We start from the raw sequence: 20,369 nt of genomic DNA on the forward strand, positions 1-20,369 counted from the left end.
TTAGGTTCAAGGATTTTGCAAACACTCAAAGCTCAAACACGCTATCATTCCCAGGGTGTTCTTGATCCATTTCATCATCGAGGAATCAAAAACCGTAAGTAAACTAATCTGGAAGCCCAGATTGGGGTGTCTACAGGAGGTCTTTGTAATTTGCCCAAGAAATAACCATTTCATTCCACCCCTGTCCCACCAAACAAAACATAACCCAAGAGTTGCCAAATTTTTTTTTTAATTTTTACTCCCTCCGTCCCATTTTCATCGTCTATTATTCATTTTGTCACTTTTGTGTATATTGACTATATCTTCCAATCGATTATATTATAGAACAAATTAAAATCTATCAAATTAATACAATCTTATTACTCCTTCCGTCCCTATTTAAATAACCAGTATTTCATTTTGGGCTGTCCCAAAATAAGTGTACACTTTGAAAAGTTAATTGCTAAAGTGGCGGATAAATTTTGGAAAGTGGGGTAAATGTTGATATGAAAAATGTAAAGTAGAGAGAAAAGTTTTTTTTTTTTATCGGCAAAAGATAAATTCTATTAAAAAACGAGAAAAGGGGAAGGGAATCCAACAAACAGTTAGATAATACACCACAAGGTAAAGCCCATAACACCCAAAGGTCTACTAAGGTCCACATCAGATAATATAAGGTCCACATAAGAGAGAAAAGTTAACGGGAAAGTGTAAAGTACAGGTGAAAGTTGATCCCTAAAATTGCATATTTTTCAAACTGTGACATTTAAAAGGGACGGAGAGAGTATATATTTTTCGAGATCTATATTAAAAAATATAGATAATAGACACAAAATAGACAAAAGCATAGATTTAGCCCAGAGACACAAAACTGATTTTTTTTCAGTTTTACTATAATTCACTTAATATCTCAACAACACGCTTTTAACCCTGATTTCGTTCTTGCTACCAAGAGCTAAATAAAATCTTATTTTCTTGATAATTGTTTTATGAAACATAGCATGCTGATATAGTGTCAACCATCTATTTATATATTGCCACGTGTGCCAAAGACTGAGTTGGGCAACCACTCAGCTTGGCCTCGATAGCCGCCCACAAAGCCGAAATCTCTTTTCTGTAACTACGAACACCCTCCACTCCCAAACCCTAGCTTTCCACCAGCAACATCATAAACCACATCCAAAGTCTGCTGCTGCACATTTCCGAATATGCCCGCGTCGGAGGCATCACTGTTTCCGGCGAACGCAAGACAAAACCTCGACGGACCGACTTTGTAGAGTATCCCCACTAACTCGATCGGAACCTCAATGTCTCCGGCGAACAAGAAGCTTATCTTCGGAACCACCACCGTATCGTGGCCACTGAAGTCGTAGCACGTGTCGAACAGCGACACGCCCTGGGTCATCGTGTAGTTCATCATCAGTTGCCGGAACCTCATCCGAAGGGCGTCATATGCCGCCGACTGCAGCCGCGTAATGACGGTGCCGGAGTCTATTATAGTGCCGGCAGAACTGAACACGGATTGATCGATCGGTAGCAGCTCTCCGGAGACTTTGATCCCCGTGACTTCAATGAAGTAAAACGACGGGCCGTTTGAGTTGGCCGATAAGGTTGTGTACTTTATACCAGCGGAGTTTGTTGTTCCACTTCCACCGTCTTTTCCAAATACTAGAGTTCCTGATGAGGAAGATGATGTGGGAAGACAGTAGGAGAAGTAGCTTCCGTACTTCGAGGCGGTTTGCGCGACGAGGGAGGCGGGGCCGCGGCCGAGGCCGAGCAAGCCAGCTGCGCCACTGAAGAGGCCGGTGTTGTTTAGGCCGCAGCCGAAGGCGAAGCCGGGGAAGATGTCAGAGGGGGTTAGGGTTAGGGTTTCGGTGGCGTAGAGTCCGAGGGTGAAGGACCCGTCGCCGTAGACAACCGCATAGACGCAGGTGTTGGTGGATCTCGTGCAGCCAAGTTGGAGGTCTGGGGAGCACTGTGGTGAGGTGCAACTGACGTTTTTGTAGGTTTGGGAGTCAGAGGGGTTGAAGATGGGTTCTTGCTGTTCGTAGCAACTGTTGGAGTGAAATTATAAGAAAAATCAACAAATTAGTTAAGAATATATTTGCAGCATTCGAAAAATATGTACGTTGGAAGCATGAACAAAGAAATGTGTAAAGTTATGAATCAAGATTACGGTGAAATTACTTATAAAAAAAAGATTATGGTGAAATTTCGGAGCTCAAGTCCTCCATGCTCAAATTTCTCTCTAGCTACCTTTGTTCCCAAGCATTTTCGATAGTTGATCAAGTTAAAATTTTATATATTCTTTAAAAGTTCCAATAATTCAATGGCTAAAAACGCACCAAAACATGTGTGCACCAACTTTCCTGTACAGCGGATTAGAGGGAAAAATTCAGACCAACTTAACTTGTATTTTAAGTTACTTAGATTTAACAAAATAAAGAAACATGCAACATTAATGTTCCTAAAACATGGAATTTCTTGTACATGACGAGTAATATGGGGCCAATGAAGCTCCACTGGTACTGTCTTGATAGTCATTGTATACTTCCATATATTTGATTGGGTTTAGATATCACTGAATGCACTAATAATACTCCGTACTATTTAGTTTTTGTCGAGGGACAAAATGTGGGACCAATGAAGGAGAATACGCGGATAAATAGAAAAACGTGGTGCTCTACTGATTTATTGTTGTTGGGTTTCAATTTTGTTTAGGTGTTCTTGTTTTGTGTTTGTTTTTGCATTCAACCTTTGGTTGGATTCTACTCCCCTCCGCCCGACTTGATGTACCATATGTCGAGTTTCTCAATAAACCTTTTGCCTATAAAAAAAATACGTGGTGCTCTAGGGACTTTTTCCGCCAGATATTGGTGTCGGTTCCATACCAAGCGTGTGGTCGCAATACCAATATGTGATCAGAAAGGCGTCTTGAGCACAACGTATCAGTACTCCATAAACTTTTCGTTTTTGAGAGTTCATTTTGTAGCTGCATGTTGGTTTTGTGCAGAGAATGAAATAGAGAAATGAAAGATATTCAAACATAAGCCTGAAGAAAATTGAGAGAAATAGTTCAACCTAGCTGACAAAGAAGAAAAGCAATAAAATTGCAGAAAGTTATAGGGCTAGAGAGTTACCCTTTGTGGATTCTATGCAATATGAATTTGGATCCAGGGACTTCACATTTACAACATGGTAGGGCTTATCATGTTCTTTTTTCACTCCATAAACCGGTGCCCCCTTCAAGTACATTAATACAAACATGAGCAAACAAAGGAATGAAGCTTGGCTGCTGCCAGAAAATGGAATGGAGAGAGCCATAGGAAGCCCTGGAAAACTAGTGCTCTAGAATGGTTATCTCAGTTAGAAAAATTAGGCTATCAAAGAGTCCTATTTATAGCAATTAGCTTGTGCATTATCTCTTTGGTTCATAAAATGGAAGTGCAAGTATGGCACCCCGTCACCTTCACCAGAGGAGTAGTATTGCCACGTCACACCACGTACTCCACTATATGTTGAGGACCTCGCCGCTTTTATGTCAGGACAAAAGCTAAGTCCCACCATGTACGTATGAATGATGATGTTTAAGAGTATGTTTAGCTAGTCCCAATTAATTTGTGTTATACAGTAATATGTAAGGCAGTGGCAAAAGGACATAGACTTGACTAGGAAAAAATCAAAGACTAAAAGGTCATTTTATTCACATGTAGAACCACTTCAATTTTGTCTCTTTGTTCATTTTCATTGCGGGGTGGTGAACATTACGTACCTTCGTGGAATGGACTTTGTAAAGTAAGAAAAAATCTTCAATGCAACAGTTATTTATAACGCCCTTTCATATGATGTGGACCTATACATGTTATAAATAGCCGTTACATTGAAATTTTCTCCGACCGATTCTATTTTAACCTTAAAATTTTCTTTGTTCGTCTTGCCGTCTTTTTTTGTTCTTTATCTTCTTCATCCTTTCCTCTCTTCTTAATAAAATCTTCTTGTTTGCTGTTCAGAAGAAAATTAATCATTATGCTCAACAACACTAATCGAAAAGGTATTATTTTTTGGTTCATAAAATTTCATTCCAAATGAGCTTGAAAAATAAGAGAAAATTGATTACATCAGAAAATTAGCATTTTTTCAACAAAAAATGAAAGAAGCCGACCTCCAAAAGCGACGAATTCTTAAAAGCACCCCCTAAATAAGTCATTTCACCCATGGAATTCTCCAAGTACTCCTTTTAATTGACGATTATTAAAAAAAACATAAAATGTTACAAAATTGAAATTAACTGCATTCAACATAAGTTCAAGACACATAAGGGCTCGAACCATATTTCGACTCGTGATCAATCCATAAATGCCGATAGAAAATAAATAGGTACTCAAAACAACAGGAACAGACAAATGCTGATATAGAAAGATAAATGAGATTAATAATTAAAGAAAAAACTTATGGGAGACCATTAGCAGAGAGAGAAATTGGGTTTTGGGACCCAAAACGAACACATTCTTAAGCATTTAAATGTCTAAATAACATTCAATACAAATATAATTCTTAACAAATAAAAAATAACTAAAATATAAATATAAATATAAATTTTTTAAAAAAACCCCCCGAAACAACGTGGGGGCCGTGGCCCTCATATGCCCACAAGTAGCTCCGTCATTGGTCACTGTGTTGGTCGTGTCAATTTCGTGTCTCGCGTGTTCAACCCGAACCCGACCCGTTTAGAATTCGTGTTCTTGAGTCGTGTTATTTTCGTGTTTCGTGTCAGAAATGTTTAACCCTAGCCCGTTAACTTCATGTCCGATTTGTTTCTTGTTATCGCGTTTTGTGTCCGTTATCTGGCTCTAGTTATCAGTAGTGTTGAACCCAACAGCAATAACAATGCATGAGGTTGGTGCATTTTATTGCATCACATTTTCAACATATTCATTAGTCTAGCAAAACTACATTTCATGTTGCCCATTTGACAATGAAGATCCCTGAACATTGCATGCAATTCTGATATGAATGAGGATGGCTGAAATTTGCTCCTTTTAGCGGGTATCTCAATTCTGATATGAATGAGGATGGCTGAAAAAGTTGCCGACCGGAGGTGTTTGCCGGTTGGAAGTGGTTGTGCAATTGAGATGGGTGGGGATTGTTGCATTTAATGGAGGGTAAAAGGGTAATATTCATGTAAGATTATCCTTAAAGGTAAATAAAAATTGAGTTCTTCCTTAGTGGAAATTAAGTCTTGATTTTCTAGATCCACAGATAATTTTCTATTGAAACCCACTAATGGCCCAATAAGCACCTACTTTGGATGTTGGACCAATAACTGTTTATAACTTTGTCCTACTATATATATATATATATATATATATATATATATATATATTATCATTTGTTAACCATAATTCTATACAGACTCATTAGTCTATAAAAAATAATAAAATTATAATTCGATATAAAATATGAGTTTTATCGTACGAAATTACCAATACATTTAAGACTTGGGAATTTGGTTCTATTATTACTTTGTAAACGGAACTATCTATTACTCTAACTATTTGCGCTCATTTAAAAGTTTTTAATTGGAGTGTAAATATTGTCCGAAGGAGGCAGAAATCGCACAGTTTCCACTGCGACCATTGTGGGCTCCACCGTGCATTAATCCAGTAATCTGAATCGTTCATATTATTGAGCTTGCCGAGTAAATTATCCATGCAAAAAATCAGCCAGATAGAACAACAATCATTATATCAAAATTTGAAATATATTTTATAAAATGGATAATAATGAACAGATTAACTTCTGAAATCATTAATTGTCCATAACCGTCTATTTTATAAAATAAAATTTAATAACTTTTTGCAATAAGCTGACTTTTTCCATGGATGATCCACTCGGCGAGCCGTACAAGATAAACAATTCAGTTACTATAACAAACACACGGTGGGACGTCCCACCGAAAAGAATTTAATCTACTAGCTAGCTTCACACCCTTTTTTTTTTATCGAAACCCAAAGATAGACAAAGTATTTTTCAAAAGACAGAAGCATATATTTATTTATCTACGTAATCGCCGTTGACAACGATCCACTTATTGTTATCAGTAGACCTGGGTAACAGGTCGTGTTCGTGTCGTGTCAGTCGGATTTGTGTCACAAACCACCCAACCCGAATCTAACCCATTTAGAATTCGTGTTTCTTGAATCGTGTCATTTTCGTATTTCGTGCCAGAAATGCTCAACCCTAACCCGTTAACTTCGTGTCCAGTTCGTGTCGTGTTATCGTGTCCATTGCCCAACTCTATATAAAATTACAGATATACCATATATATATATATATATATATATATGTTCGTGTTAATGGGTGACACATATTAGTTACCGTCAGGGACGGAGCCAGTATTTCATAAACGTGGGGGCCAGACTATGAACAACAAGATTTTGAAAGTTCAAGATTCAGCAATTTAATAGTTTGTTTGGTTTAGATTTTGAGGAAGGTTTTTTGGATAATCAGTGAAGAGAGATAGAAAGATAAATGAGATTAATAATTAAAGAAAAAACTTATGGGAGACCATTAGCAGAGAGAGAAATTGGATTTTGGGACCCAAAACGAACACATTCTTAAGCATTTAAATGTCTAAATAACATTCAATACAAATATAATTCTTAACAAATAAAAAATAACTAAAATTTAAATTTAAATTTAAAAAAAAAACCCCGAAACAACGTGGGGGGCCGTGGCCCCCATATGCCCACAAGTAGCTCCGTCATTGGTTACCGTGTTGGTCGTGTCAATTTCGTGTCTCGCGTGTTCAACCCGACCCCGACCCATTTAGAATTCGTGTTCTCGAGTCGTGTTATTTTCGTGTTTCGTGTCAGAAATGTTCAACCATAACCCGTTAACTTCGTGTCCGGTTTGTTTCTTGTTATCGTGTTTTGTGCCCATTATCCGGCTCTAGATATCAGTAGTGTTGAACCCAACAGCAATAACAATGCATGAGGTTGGTGCATTCTATTGCATCACATTTTCAACATATTCATTAGTCTAGCAAAACTACATTTCATGTTGCCCATTTGACAATGAAGATCCCTGAACATTGCATGCAATTCTGATATGAATGAGGATGGCTGAAATTTGCTCTTTTTAGCGGGTATCTCCATCACAACATAGTGAGACTATGAATTTACTTTTTGATGATTTCGTTCATTCAAAAACTTCTTAATTCCTAGCAGTTTTTTTGTTAAATATGAGAGAAGAAATATTGAATTCGATTCTTGAAATCATACAATGATGCCTCTATTTATACAAGAGGAGAGAGCCTAACTATGGAAATAAAATCATACTGATTAACTATGGAAAAAAATCATCCTAATTACAATTAAATAACAATCTCAAGATCACGATTTGATCGTGATATTATTTTGTATATGTATTTATACTAACATTTTTGTTGAGCATGTAATATGAGAAGGCTTCGAAAAAGAAAATTGAGAAGGAACCTAATAAAAGCAGATTTTCATTCTTAATTTTAACACAAATTTGCCTTTGGTCATGACTACAAATGCTTTAAGGACAGTTGAGGGAAATTTACACAAATTCTATGTATTAAGACATTGCAAGAAGCCAGAACCGAAGGATTTGATTTATTTCAGCCCCTTCCTTGTAGATGAAGATCTTGGAAATCTCAATTTCACTGTACTAATCAATTGTAAAGTTGCCAATATATATAGAAGACAGAGTCGTTTGGACATCCTTCAATTCCGGCTACCAAATTGAACAAGGACTCAGCTATATGCAACATCAGTGCTTACCCATATCTATAGGGAAGGTAACCAACGTGTTGACCATTTAGTGATAATTGGTGCGGAGCAGAACGAGGAGTTGGTGGTTTCAGTGGAGAAACCATTATTGATGACAGAACTTTGGATACGTGATGACAGAACTTTGGACTCAGCTGTTGTATTGCCTAGTAATTGGGTTTGTAATCTTTTAACCATGTTGGCACAGATGTCGTTGTTTTCTCTGTTTGTCTAAGTTTTATAATATTCCAAAGTATTAAAAATATATGCAACTATTACAGGTTTTTTCTTTAGCTTGACATCTTCAAAAAATATATTGACGAATCTCACAATTTGTACTTCAATTTTTTTTCACAGCAGTTTGGAGACCTCTTGCCTAAAAACTCAAAGTGATTACGATCCACATATTGATAGCATTAGTGTTGAACCCAACAGCGGGAACGATGCATGACTGCAAGGACGCCGGAGGTAGCTAGTAGTAGGGGAGGTGGCACGTGCCACCCCATTCTAAAATACCCACACACACAAAAAAAAAAAAAATAGTACATAGATAGGTTAAATAAGATCTTAGAGCCAAAAATTCATTACGACCATTTAGGATGAAATGATAAGAAAAATAAGATCTTCGCACAGATTTAAACGAATTGAAAATTGGAAAACTTATTTTTTTACACCGTTTATATATTAAAAAATATAGTTAAAAAATTAAGTGTTTCAATTTTCAATTCGTTTAAATCTGTGCGAAAATCTTATTTTTCTTATCATTTCAACCTAAATGGTCGTAATGAATTTTTGGCTCTAAGACCTTTCAATGGGCATCCTAAGAGAAACCTGAAACTAAATAAAGAGACTTAGGGTTCTCGTTGAAAGGCTTTAGAGCCAAAAATTTATTATGATCATTGAAGATAAAATGATAAATAAAACAAGATCTTTGCACTGATTCAACCGGATTGAAAATCAAAACACTTAAATAATATTAAATAAATAAAAGAGAAAAAAGATATAAAAATTATTAATAAATAAAGGAGAAATAAGAGAAAATGGGGTTGGGTTATTTTTCGGGGTGGCGGTGGTGGGGGTGTCGGTTTGCATAGTAAGAATAAAAGTGAGTTGCCCCACTTTTGACTGAGATGTCTTGTTCTCATTGGTTGGGAAGAATTTGAATTGTACACGGACCCTCCGTGTACAATTTAATCTCTACTATTTTACTTGACATGATTGTAACTAAAAAGTTGCATTCCATCGAACTATTGGCGGACCAGTTCAAAACATAACCAAGTTTTGCTGCAAAAATAATTCAAAAAGAAGTCATGGTTGATGCATTTCATCGAACAGTTGGAAGACAAGTTCAAATAGAAGTCACCGCGGCTTCGACTTAAAGGTAGAGTAACGACTGAATACAGACATTGCTCCTCCGATAAGGTTGTCGGTACATGGCTGTGTTTCACACACACTTTAGCAAACGAACTCAAAAAGTGATTGGAAAGGCTGAAATATATGCATGCCATCGATTCTGTATCGCTTCTTTCATCTGATCAAGTCACGTATCTGCTGAGCTATATCCCAGGGGTATTATATCCCCATGGATTCTTTATCTCTTCATTTATCTCCTGCCAAACAAATGATCCGTCAAGCTTCGTTTGTTTCAACGTAAAATGTTTTTCGGTGTAAAATATTCTTCATGAAAAACATTTTTTCCGAAAAGAAAATTTATTTTTGTGTTTTGGGGTATTTGGTTGATAGTGGAAAAGAATTTTTTAGAAGAATGTCTCAAAACAATCAAAATAGGTGCCGAAAAAAAAACCCCCTCAAAATAGGGGTTTCATCGATCTGTAATTAAGGTTTGATTGTGAAGTGAGAGTGCTTGGACATTGCAAACATATTGGGAACGAAAAGGTTGGGGCCTTGGTAGAAGAGACAAGACTGTGAATGATAAGGATGATCGAGCGCATACGCGTGGAATGAATTGGAAACCAAAAATTACTTACGCCCTTTCCAAATGAAAAACATTTTTCATCTATATGACCAAAAATATATTACCTGGGAAAACAATTTACCGTTTTTTCCCAACCAAACACTGGGAGGCTAGAGGACTATGTGGTGTTCGACTGTACGGGATTCGATTCTGGAGAGGGGATCGAGGGCACATCTGTGCGGAGGACGACGATTAGGGTTGTTCAAGAAAAATCGAAAATCGTGAAACCGGATCGGACCGAACTAATCCGTGACTTTTGGATTGGATTCGTGGATTAATGGTCCGGACACAAATTCGAAAATTAAAAACCCGTAAGATATGATTCGGTCCATGGATTTTCATTATGAAACAATGGATTAACCGAACCGGACCGTGAAATATTTAAAAATAATAAATAAAAGTAAATATATATATATATATATATATATATATATAATATTTAGTAAATAATTATAAGTTTTACCAATTGTTATAATTTTTTTTAGCAATTTTATCTTAATGTGATACTATATTGTAACAATATATAACCTCATGGGGTAAATTGTATTTCATTCCTCGGGGAAAAATAAATCATGTATTTCATTCTGTGTACGGTTTTCAATAAATTTTCTCTCAATCATTACTCTCATTTATCTCTGCACTCATTACTCAAAATACCAAAACGAACATGGTCTTAGTGTTGCAATTTTCTTTTTCTTTTGAATTTGTGGTGCTTGAATGTGCAAGGTGCTGTTGGGGTGGTTAATATGGGGAAAACCCAAAATAGAATTGCGTTTAGTTGGGCGGAATGGAATGAAATAGAATTGGAGGAATTGAGACTAAAATAATCATTCTCATTCTCATGTTTGATTGTGACTTGGAATCAATAGCAAAAATGGAATTTGCCATTTTCAATTCATGTGTTGCTTGCTATATATACTATAATCTTATTTCAATGGAATTTGGAGTGGCAATAATAATTTTGAAAATGGATTTCGTAAAATTTATTGTGACAATAACAAATTTTGAAGTGGCATTAGTAATTATGCGAGTGAAGTTAACAATCTAAGTTGAAATGTTGGAATGAATTTGTAATTCTTTACCTTTCAAATGAAATTGTTATTCCTTTATTTGAAGAAATAATAATTCCATGTGAAATGGCTATTCCTTCAATTTTAAGTGAACCAAATATATGAGTAAACATTCTATAGAAATAAGGGCATATTACAAAGACCACCCCTGAGGTTTCTAGCTACTACAGATTCCCCCTTCACATTTTAGAAATTACACTATTCTCCTTTGTCAGCGTTTGTCCATCGACGAAATGTATGGAAAGTGGTCAATGCCTGTAACACCCTGATTTTTTGGGAGCAAAATAAAATAATTTTCTTAAAAAAATTTGCTAAATAAATAAAATTTTCTAAATTAAAGTTTAGCTAATACAATCTCAAGAAAATTTACTGATTCAAAATACATTAACTTCAGAGCTGACTCTAGGCTTGATACGAATCCCGAGCATACTCGATCTCCGTTCCTGATATTCTTTTCCTGTCGAACTGCATCATCGTTGAATCACCTCCATTGAATCCTGCGCTTATTGGCAAATTGATCGCCGAAGCAAACGATTTGCCAGGATACAAACGTATCCGTGAGTGATCCAGTAGAATAATCCAACCCAACCACCCCTCTTACTTTACAGCTAACAAGTAATAGGATAATAAAGATGCGAAAAGCACAATAAGAATTTACAAACACCAATTTGTTACTATTCATTATTCTAATGTGAAATCTAAGATCTCTCCGCGAGATCTTTCCTCCCCCAACCACTAGCCATACTCGGTCCCATGAGATCACTTCCCTTTCCTGTCGCAGATACATCTAAGTTATATACCGAGTGTGCACCCAAATAACTACAATAAGGGGAAAGCTTATCATGCCTGAATCACGACTAGGGTTCGCCTATCTTATATACTACTTCACAAATTACTTCACATTCATCACTGGACTCCCGCCAGTCTATCAATTCATCACTGGACTCCTGCCAGTTTCAATCTCATCACATCTCAAAATCACGCCTGCAGGCAATCTAAAAAAAATAAAACTTTCCAATTCATCAATTACCTAGCACCGTCTAAGTGAATTCTATTTTGCACACCACCCCATGTCTCTAGGGTCCAATCTAGCATATCAATTCAAGAATTAGAGCAATATAAACATAATCAAAATAATAATTGAAACAAATAACAAACGAGGCAATCACATATCTTTTTATGAGCGGGCCGTTGCCCTTAATCTCGTATGACCAAGAAGTAATTTTTTTTATTAGCGAAAATCCTTATTAATAATAATAATAAAATTTGTTTAAAAAAAATGGTCTATTGTACTTAGTACGGTAACATTATCGTAAAATGTTTATCATTTATTATTACTATTATAAAACCGTTGTTCAATTATAAAATAAAAGATTTCATTGGGCCTAACTATAGACTCTAATGACTTTAGGGCTTAACTGCAATAATATAACCACTCAAAATCTTAATATCTGGGCCGAAACATTACAATCAAAAGAGCAGGGGGATAAGTGTAATTGTTTAGCCATTTTTTTACTTCCAGTGGGTATGAACAGTACCAAGAAAACGTGACCAGTATTCACGCCCACCAACAGTGAACAGTGCATTCTCGGAAAAACTGGATTTTATTCGTTCGATTCCAATCTCGATTCTTTTCGATTCTAATCATAAAATCTTAATATACTTAGGGAAGGCAAGGGAGGGATTATAATACTTTTAATCCGGAAAAAATGATTTGGTGGAGTCCGGTGGGTTTTCGTTTGGCGGCGAAAGATCGGTATTCTAGCAGCAACTTTGGACTAGAATAACTTGACCAAACCTCTGCCGTTTTGGACGATTCTTGTGTCTAACGCGAAGATCTTGAAACGCTCTACAACTTTTGTGAAGAAGTCGAAGCCCGAAAACCATTTGAACTAGGAGAAAAGTGGGGGTTTTCATAAATCCTGTTTGCTGTCTGGAAATAGAAATTCGAGAATTTCACTGATTTTTGGACAGCGATAACTCTATCAATCCTTGACCACTTTGGGTGATTCTTGGGTCGAAATTGAAGCTCTCGAAGCCCTCTACAACATTCGTCAAGTAACTTAGGCCTAAAAACGACAGCAACTAGGAAGAAACAGGCCTAGAACAGAGGGACGTGATATAGACGAAAATTAAAAGGGTGTGATCCCTCTTTTCTTGTTTCTGTTTATGTAGTGGACTAGGGGTGTTGTATTGTGAGAGAGGAGAGAGAGGTATTTATAGACGTGGGGTGGAGTGGGGTGCAAGGAGGAAGGGGATAAGGTCGTATTTAATGGTTGGGAAAAGATAAAAAGATTAGCCTAAAAAGAGGAGGAATAGGGGGGGATGTATGGCTTGGTGTGGGGAGCAAGCAAGAGAGAGAGAGAGAGAGAGAGGGAGAGAGAGAGTCGGCAGGGAGATGGGAGAGAGCCGGACTTTTTTTGATAAGAGGGAGAAAAAAATATATATATGGTGTATGTGGCACACCACTCACCTATAAGGAATTTTGATAATTCAATTTAAACCAACATAGAGTACAATATATAATTAATTAACTAACTTTATAAAGAAATAATTTTTTGTATAAAATCATTGTTTAACTTATCAAAATTTTTGGATCATTTGGGTTAAAAAAAATTATTGATAGATACTAGTTAGTTTAAAATTCAAAATGTAATTTTTTTTAATCAGAAAAAAAAATTAGGGCAAAAATTAGGATCGTTACATTACCCCTCTATATCAATCCCCACACACATTTGGTTGCTTGTGGGGCCAATCTTCTTCAGTGCTGCTACCCCCACAGCACCAATTCACCACTCCACTCACCGCTCATACAAAACGCTGTTATTGTAGCACAAATGGTCATGTTCGGTACCCAATAAATGGGAATGATGATTGATGATTTTGTGGGGCCCTTTTTGGGTCCAAAAAAATAACTCAAACTACAACTTATTCTTAAAATATTTTATATGGGTTCTTGTAAAAACTTATCTCAATCTAATATTTGTAAGGGCTTCTTCAACATTCGTAGGGGTTCTACGAATTTTGAAAAAGTCATTACCAATTGAACTGAGCTAATTTTGTTTTTAGAAACCAATGAAAAGTAATTTGAAACTAATGAGTGGTTTGAATCATCTTTGTGGGACCCGAAATGCATGGGTCCCATAAAAATAATCAATCAATAATCTAAAAATGAAGTGTTTGGTCGCACAAGCAAAGATTATATGATTTATGCCGATAAAATAATAGATTAAGAATTTAATGATAATTTGTAGGGCCCATTTCAAGTCCTAAAAATATAATTCATGCTGCAAGTTATTCTTAAATATTTGTTATGGGTTATTGTAAAAATTTAATTTAATTCGATAATCGTATGAGATTTTTCAAAATTCGTAGAGGCCCTTACGAATGCTGAAAAAGCCCTTATAAATATTGGATTGAGCTAATTGCTTACAAAAAATCATAAAAATTATTTTAAGAATATATAACTCAATGTTTGAATCATTTTTTTGGGACTTGAAATGGGCCTTGCAAAATCATCAATCATCATGCCCCACTTGGGATCTCTCTCCACTTGGTTTAAAGGCAATTTGGTCTCATAATTGTTACTTTTACTCATAACATTCCGCGGACATAACGGGTCATTAATTGCTAGAGGTTTGGGATGTATGGTTGTAAACCACAAGATAGGATAGTGTAATTTCTAAAACGCGAGGGGGGAAGCTGTAGTAGTCAGAAATTTAAAGGAAGGTCTTTGTAATTTGCCCAAGAAATAACCATTTCATTCCACACCCTATCCCACCAAACAAAACATAACCTAAGAGTGGGAGAATTTGCTTTTAATTTTTACTCCCTCCGTCCCATTTTCATTGTTCATTATTCCTTTTGTCACTTTTGTGTATATTGACTATATCTTCCAATCGATTGTATTATAGAATAAATTAAAATCTATCAAATACAATCTTATTACTCCATTCGTCCCTATTTAAATGACCAGTATTTCATTTTGGACTGTCCCGAAATAAGTGTACTCTTTGAAAAGTTAATGGGTAAAGTGGCGGATAATTTTGGAAATTGGAGGTAAAAGTTAATATGGAAAGTATAAAGTGATGGATAATTTTGAAAAGTAGAGGTAAAAGTTGATATAGAAAGTGTAAAATAGAGAGAGAAGTTAACGGAAAAAGTGTAAAGTAGATGTGAAAGTTGACTCCTAAAACTACATATTTTTCAAACTGGAACATTTAAAAAGGGACGGAGGAAGTATATATTTTTTGAGATCTAAATTAAAAAAATGTAGATAATAAACACAAAAGAGACAAAAATATAGATTTAGCACAGAGACACAAAACTGATTTTTCAGTTTTACTATATTTTACTTAATGAGTTAGGTTCCGGTGAGGGATCCCTCATTTTATTAAAATGCGGGACTCCCTTTCCCGATTGAATTTCGATGATCCGAGTCGCTCAAAGTGATCAGAACGTGATTTCAAGGGTCCCCGCGAGAAATCAGCAAAAAAAATGACCGGGAAGGGCTTCATCCGAGCAGTTTTCATTGAACGGTTCAAAAAAACCTGCTCGGATGACGCCCTTCCCGGTCATTTTTTTTGCTGATTTCTCGCGGGGACCCTTAAAATTACGTTCTGCACACATTGAACGGTTCGAATTTTCAAAATTTGATCGGAAAATGAAAGTCCCTCATTTTAACAAAGTGAAGAATCCCTCACTTGAAAATTCCTCTTTACTTAATATCTCAACAACATGCTTTTATAAGGGGATTTAATTGCCCTTTTAACCTTGATTTCGTTCTTGCTACCAAAAGCTGAATCAAGTCTTATTTTCTTAATAATTGTTTTATGAAACATAGCACGCTGACGTAGTGTCAACCATCTATTTATATCTTGCCACGTGTGCCAGAGACTGAGTTGGGGCAACCACCCAGCTCGGCCTCGATAGCCGCACACAAAGCCGAAATCTTTTTTCTGTAACTACGAACACCCTCCACTCCCAAACCCTAGCTTTCCACCAGCAACATCATAAACCACATCCAAAGTCTGCTGCTGCACGTTCCCGAATATGCCCACGTCCGAGGCATCACTGTTTCCTGCGAACGCAAGACAAAACCTTGACGGACCAACTTTGTAGAGTATCCCCACTAACTCGATCGGAACCTCGATGTCTCCGGCGAACAAGAAGCTTATCTTCGGAACCACCACCTTGTCGCGACCGCTGAAGTCGTAGCACGTGTCGAACAGCGACACGCCCTGGGTCATCGTGTAGTTCATCATCAGTTGCCGGAACCCCGTCCGGAGGGCATCGTACGCCGCCGGCTGCAGCCGTGTAATGACGGTTCCGGAGTCTATTATAGTGCCGGCAGAACTGAACACGGATTGAGAGATCGGTAGCAGCTCTCCGGCGACTTTGATCCCCGTGACTTCGATGAAGTAAAACGACGGGCCGTTCGAGTTGGCCGATAAGGTTGTGTAGTTTATACCAGCGGAGTTTGTTGTTCCACTTCCGCCGTCTTTTCCAAATACCAGAGTTCCTGATGAGGAAGATGATGTGGGAAGACAGTAGGAGAAATAGCTTCCGTACTTCGAGGCGGTTTGCGTGATGAGGGAGGCGGGGCCGCGGCCGAGGCCGAGCAAGCCGGCTGCGCCACTGAAGAGGCCGGTGTTGTTTAGGCCGCAGCCGAAGGCGAAGCCGGGGAAGACGTCGGAGGGGGTTAGGGTTAAGGTTTCGGTGGCGTAGAGTCCGAGGGTGAAGGACCCGTCGCCGTAGACGACCGCATAGACGCAGGTTTTGGTGGATCTTGTGCAGCCAAGTTTGAGGTCTGGGGAGCACTGTGGTGAGGTGCAACTGACGTTTTTGTAGGTTTGGGAGTCGGAGGGGTTGAAGATGGGTTCTTGCTGTTCGTAGCAACTGTTGGAGTGGAATTATTAGAAAAATCAACAAATTAGTTAAGAATATATTTGCAGCATTCGAAAACTATGTACGTTGGAAGCATGAACAAAGAAATGTGTAAAGATATGAATCAAGATTACGGTGAAATTTCAGAGCTCAAGTCCTCCATGCTCAAATTTCTCTCTAGCTACCTCTGTTCCCACGCATTTTCGATAGTTGGATCAAGTTAAAATTTGTACATTCCTTAAAAGTTCCAAAAATTCAATGGCTAAAAACACACCAAAACATGGGTGCACCAACTTTCCTATGCAGAGGATTAGAGAGAAAAATTCAGACCAACTTAACTTGTATTTTAAGGGTGGGTTCTAGGACTCAAAAAAAGCCCTTATTTTTTAAGAAGGCAATTTCAAGCTAAAAAATGAGAGGTTTATTGAAATCTAAAAATATGCACTATGGATCTTGTTTGAAAGATCTCATTGATTTCTTTTATACGATGCAAAAAAAAATTGAAAAATTATTTTTCATCTACATTATTTTTGAGTTTGAAAATATGAAATAAGCTGCTTATTTTTTAAAAAGGTTTCTGTTACTTAGATTTAACAAAATAAAGAAACATGCAACGTTCCTAAAACATGGAATTTCTTGTACAGGACGAGTAATATGGGGCCAATGAAGTGAGTGGAGTAGTGGTAGTGTCTTGATAGTCATTATTTACATACTACTTAATTTTTGTCAATGGAAAAAATGTGGGGCCAATGACGAAGAATACGCGGATAAATAAAAAAATATGAAAATTAACGATCGATAGCCTCTTTTCCTATAGAGACTTGTCATGTAATATTATAAATGACAAATATCTCTATCAACTTTAAAGAAAATGCCTGTGAACATGAGTCACAGGACTCCTATGTTAGTTCAAAAAACAAATGACTTGTATGGAAAAGTTATTGGTCTCGCATTTAAATACCTCATGCACGGCTGGCATTGAATCCATGTAACGTCGCTACCGGTGTCAAATATAAGGGTAAGGTCTTTTTTGGGGGTTCCAAGTCCTAATGTGACGACGTAATTGGCGCTGCCGATTGATCGCCCGGGCTTGGCCGGGAGGGTGGCTTTGGAGTCGTTGAGATTGTTCCGGTCCGAGTTGACATGGAGGCGATGTTGAAGTGAGTCAACCCGAGCCTGGTCATGAGACATGATTTCAACAAGGGTTGGAGCACTGGTTCGGGCTTCGTTCATACGAGAGCATGGGCCATGCCTTTGAACAACTTTTAGCGACTCCCTTTTCCTCTGATCTGGTGAATTACAATCTTACAAATAAGCATTCGATAATTTAATGTGGTTGTATAAATATACATGATTATTGATTATTAATTAGTGCTTGTGAATTAGCACCGCAACGTGGTGCTCTACCCATTTATTGTTGTCGGGTTTCAATTTTGTTTAGGTGTTCTTGTTTTGTGTTTGTTTGTGCATTCAACCTTTGGTTGGATTCTACTCCCCTCCGTCCAATTTGATTTACCATTTGTCGAGTTTCTCAATAAACCTTTTACCTATAAAAAACAAAAAAACGTGGTGCTCTAGGGACCTTTTCCGCCAGATATTGGTGTCGGTTCCATACCAAGCGTGTGGTCGCAATATGTTGTTTGATTGAGTTCATTGTGTAGCTACATGTTGGTTTTGTGCAGAGAATGAAATAGAGAAATGACAGATATTCAAACATAAGCCTGAAGAAAATTGAGAGAAATAGTTCAACCTAGAGAAGTTTGACAAAGAAGGAAAGCAATAAAATTGCAGAAAGTTATAGGGCTAGAGAGTTACCCTTTGTGGATTCTATGCAATATGGATTTGGATCCAGGGACTTCACATTTACAACATGGTAGGGCTTATCATGTTCTTTTTTCGCTCCGTAAACCGGTGCCCCCTTCAAGTACATTAATACAAACATGAGCAAACAAAGGAATGAAGCATGGCTGCTGCCAGAAAATGGAATGGAGAGAGCCATAGGAAGCCCTGGAAAACTAGTGCTCTAGAATGGTTATATCAGTTAGAAATTAGGCTATCAAAGAGTCATATTTATAGCAATTAGCTTGAGGCATTATCTCTTTGGTTCATAAAATGGAAGTGCAAGTATGGCACCCCGTCACCTTCACCAGAGAAGTAGTATTGCCACGTCACACCACGTACACCACTATATGTTGAGGACCTCGCCGCTTTTATGTCAGGACAGAAGCTAAGTCCCACCACGTACGTATGAATGATGATGTTTAAGAGTATGTTTAGCTAGTCCCAATTAATTTGTGTTATACAGTAATATGTAAGGCGGTGGCAAAAGGACATAGACTTGACTAGGAAAAAATCAAAGACTAAAAGGTCATTTTATTCACATGTAGAACCACTTCAATTTTGTCTCTTTGTTCCCTCTCATTGCGGGGTGGTGAACATTACGTACATTCGTGAAATGGACTTTGTAAAGTAAGAAAAAATCTTCAATGCAACAGTTATTTATAACGCCCTCTCATATGATGTGAACTCATGTATGCTATAAATAACCGTTACATAGAAATTTTCTCCAACCGATTCTATTTTAACTTTAAAATTTTCTTCGTTCGTCTCGCCATCTTTTATTTGTTCTTTATCTTGTTCTTCCTTTCGTCTCTTCTTAATAAAATCTTCTTGTTTGTTGTTCAGAAAAAAATTAATCATTCGGCTCAACAACACGAATCGAAAAAGTATTATTTTTTTGATTCATAAAATTTCATTCCAAATGAGCATGACAAATAAGCGAAAATTGATTACATCAGAAAATTATCATTTTTTCAACAAAAAATGAAAGAAGCCGACCTCCAAAGCGACGAATTCTTAAAAGTACCCCTGAATAAGTCATTTCACCTATGGAATTCTCCAAGTACTCCTTTTAATTGACGATTATAAAAAAATCAAAAAATGTTACAAAATTGATGTTAACTGCATTCAATAAAAGTTCAAGACACATAAGAGCTAAAACCATATTTCGACTCATGATCAATCCATAAATGCCGATAGTAAATAAATGGGCACTCAAAACAAGTACATGTTCCGGCATCATTAACCAACTCTTTATTAATCTCAATTCATTTTAATATGAACAACAATTCAACTGATTACATTGACTAAAATTAACTAAAATAGAATAAGAACAGAACAAAAGAATAGATTGGTAATAGATTGAACTAAAAACATTTTGATTTTAGACATGAATTCAAATAGAATGGAAGAGAAAGGAATTTGATAATCTAGAACAAAGTTTGATTCGAATTTCTCGTTCTAAAGCAATTAAAAGAATTGTTAGGGGTCTTTGCCCTTTGTAGGACCATTGTTGCCATCTGATTTCTACTAGACTAGTGATCCTGCTTGACACGAAAGATGTCTGATTTTCTTAAACAGCCTGCAAATCGATCTTTATCTTGAACTTCCTAATAAGAGCAATTCCATTCCTTGGGTTTCCAGCAAGGAGGAATACAAGCAAAGACGAGACAGAGGCAGCATTAGGCAGCAACAAGGAGTCCTTTCGTTCCTTTCCACTTGAACGGAACCTTTTCACCTTTGCACTTTCTTGGGGACGGCTCTAGAACCTTTTTTCTATTCCATTCTTTCGTCTTTCTTCTTTCGTTCCTATTCTCCTTTCTC

At 37.0% G+C, this 20,369-nt stretch overlaps 1 protein-coding gene across 2 annotated transcripts in view; it reads right to left on the reverse strand.

Moving 5' to 3' along the window:
• LOC131316724 (aspartyl protease family protein At5g10770-like) overlaps positions 1-18,948 on the reverse strand; it is a 68,392-nt gene extending 49,444 nt beyond the window's left edge. Inside the window, exons 1-3 of one of the 2 annotated variants that reach the window (XM_058346156.1) lie at positions 18,522-18,948; positions 17,668-17,995; positions 1,076-2,033 (exon numbers count right to left, since the gene is read on the reverse strand). In XM_058346156.1, the coding sequence (XP_058202139.1) occupies positions 1,100-2,033; positions 17,668-17,995; positions 18,522-18,705 (1,446 nt within the window). In that variant the 5' untranslated portion in view covers positions 18,706-18,948 and the 3' untranslated portion in view covers positions 1,076-1,099. Of the gene's footprint in view, positions 1-1,075; positions 2,034-15,561; positions 16,719-17,667; positions 17,996-18,521 lie in introns of those variants that run through there. The other variant, XM_058346155.1, reaches the window with a different exon arrangement.
• Between the last annotated feature and the right edge of the window lie 1,421 nt (positions 18,949-20,369).

Source organism: Rhododendron vialii, chromosome 2a (assembly GCF_030253575.1).
Source record: "Rhododendron vialii isolate Sample 1 chromosome 2a, ASM3025357v1".
Classification (NCBI taxonomy): domain Eukaryota; kingdom Viridiplantae; phylum Streptophyta; class Magnoliopsida; order Ericales; family Ericaceae; genus Rhododendron; species Rhododendron vialii.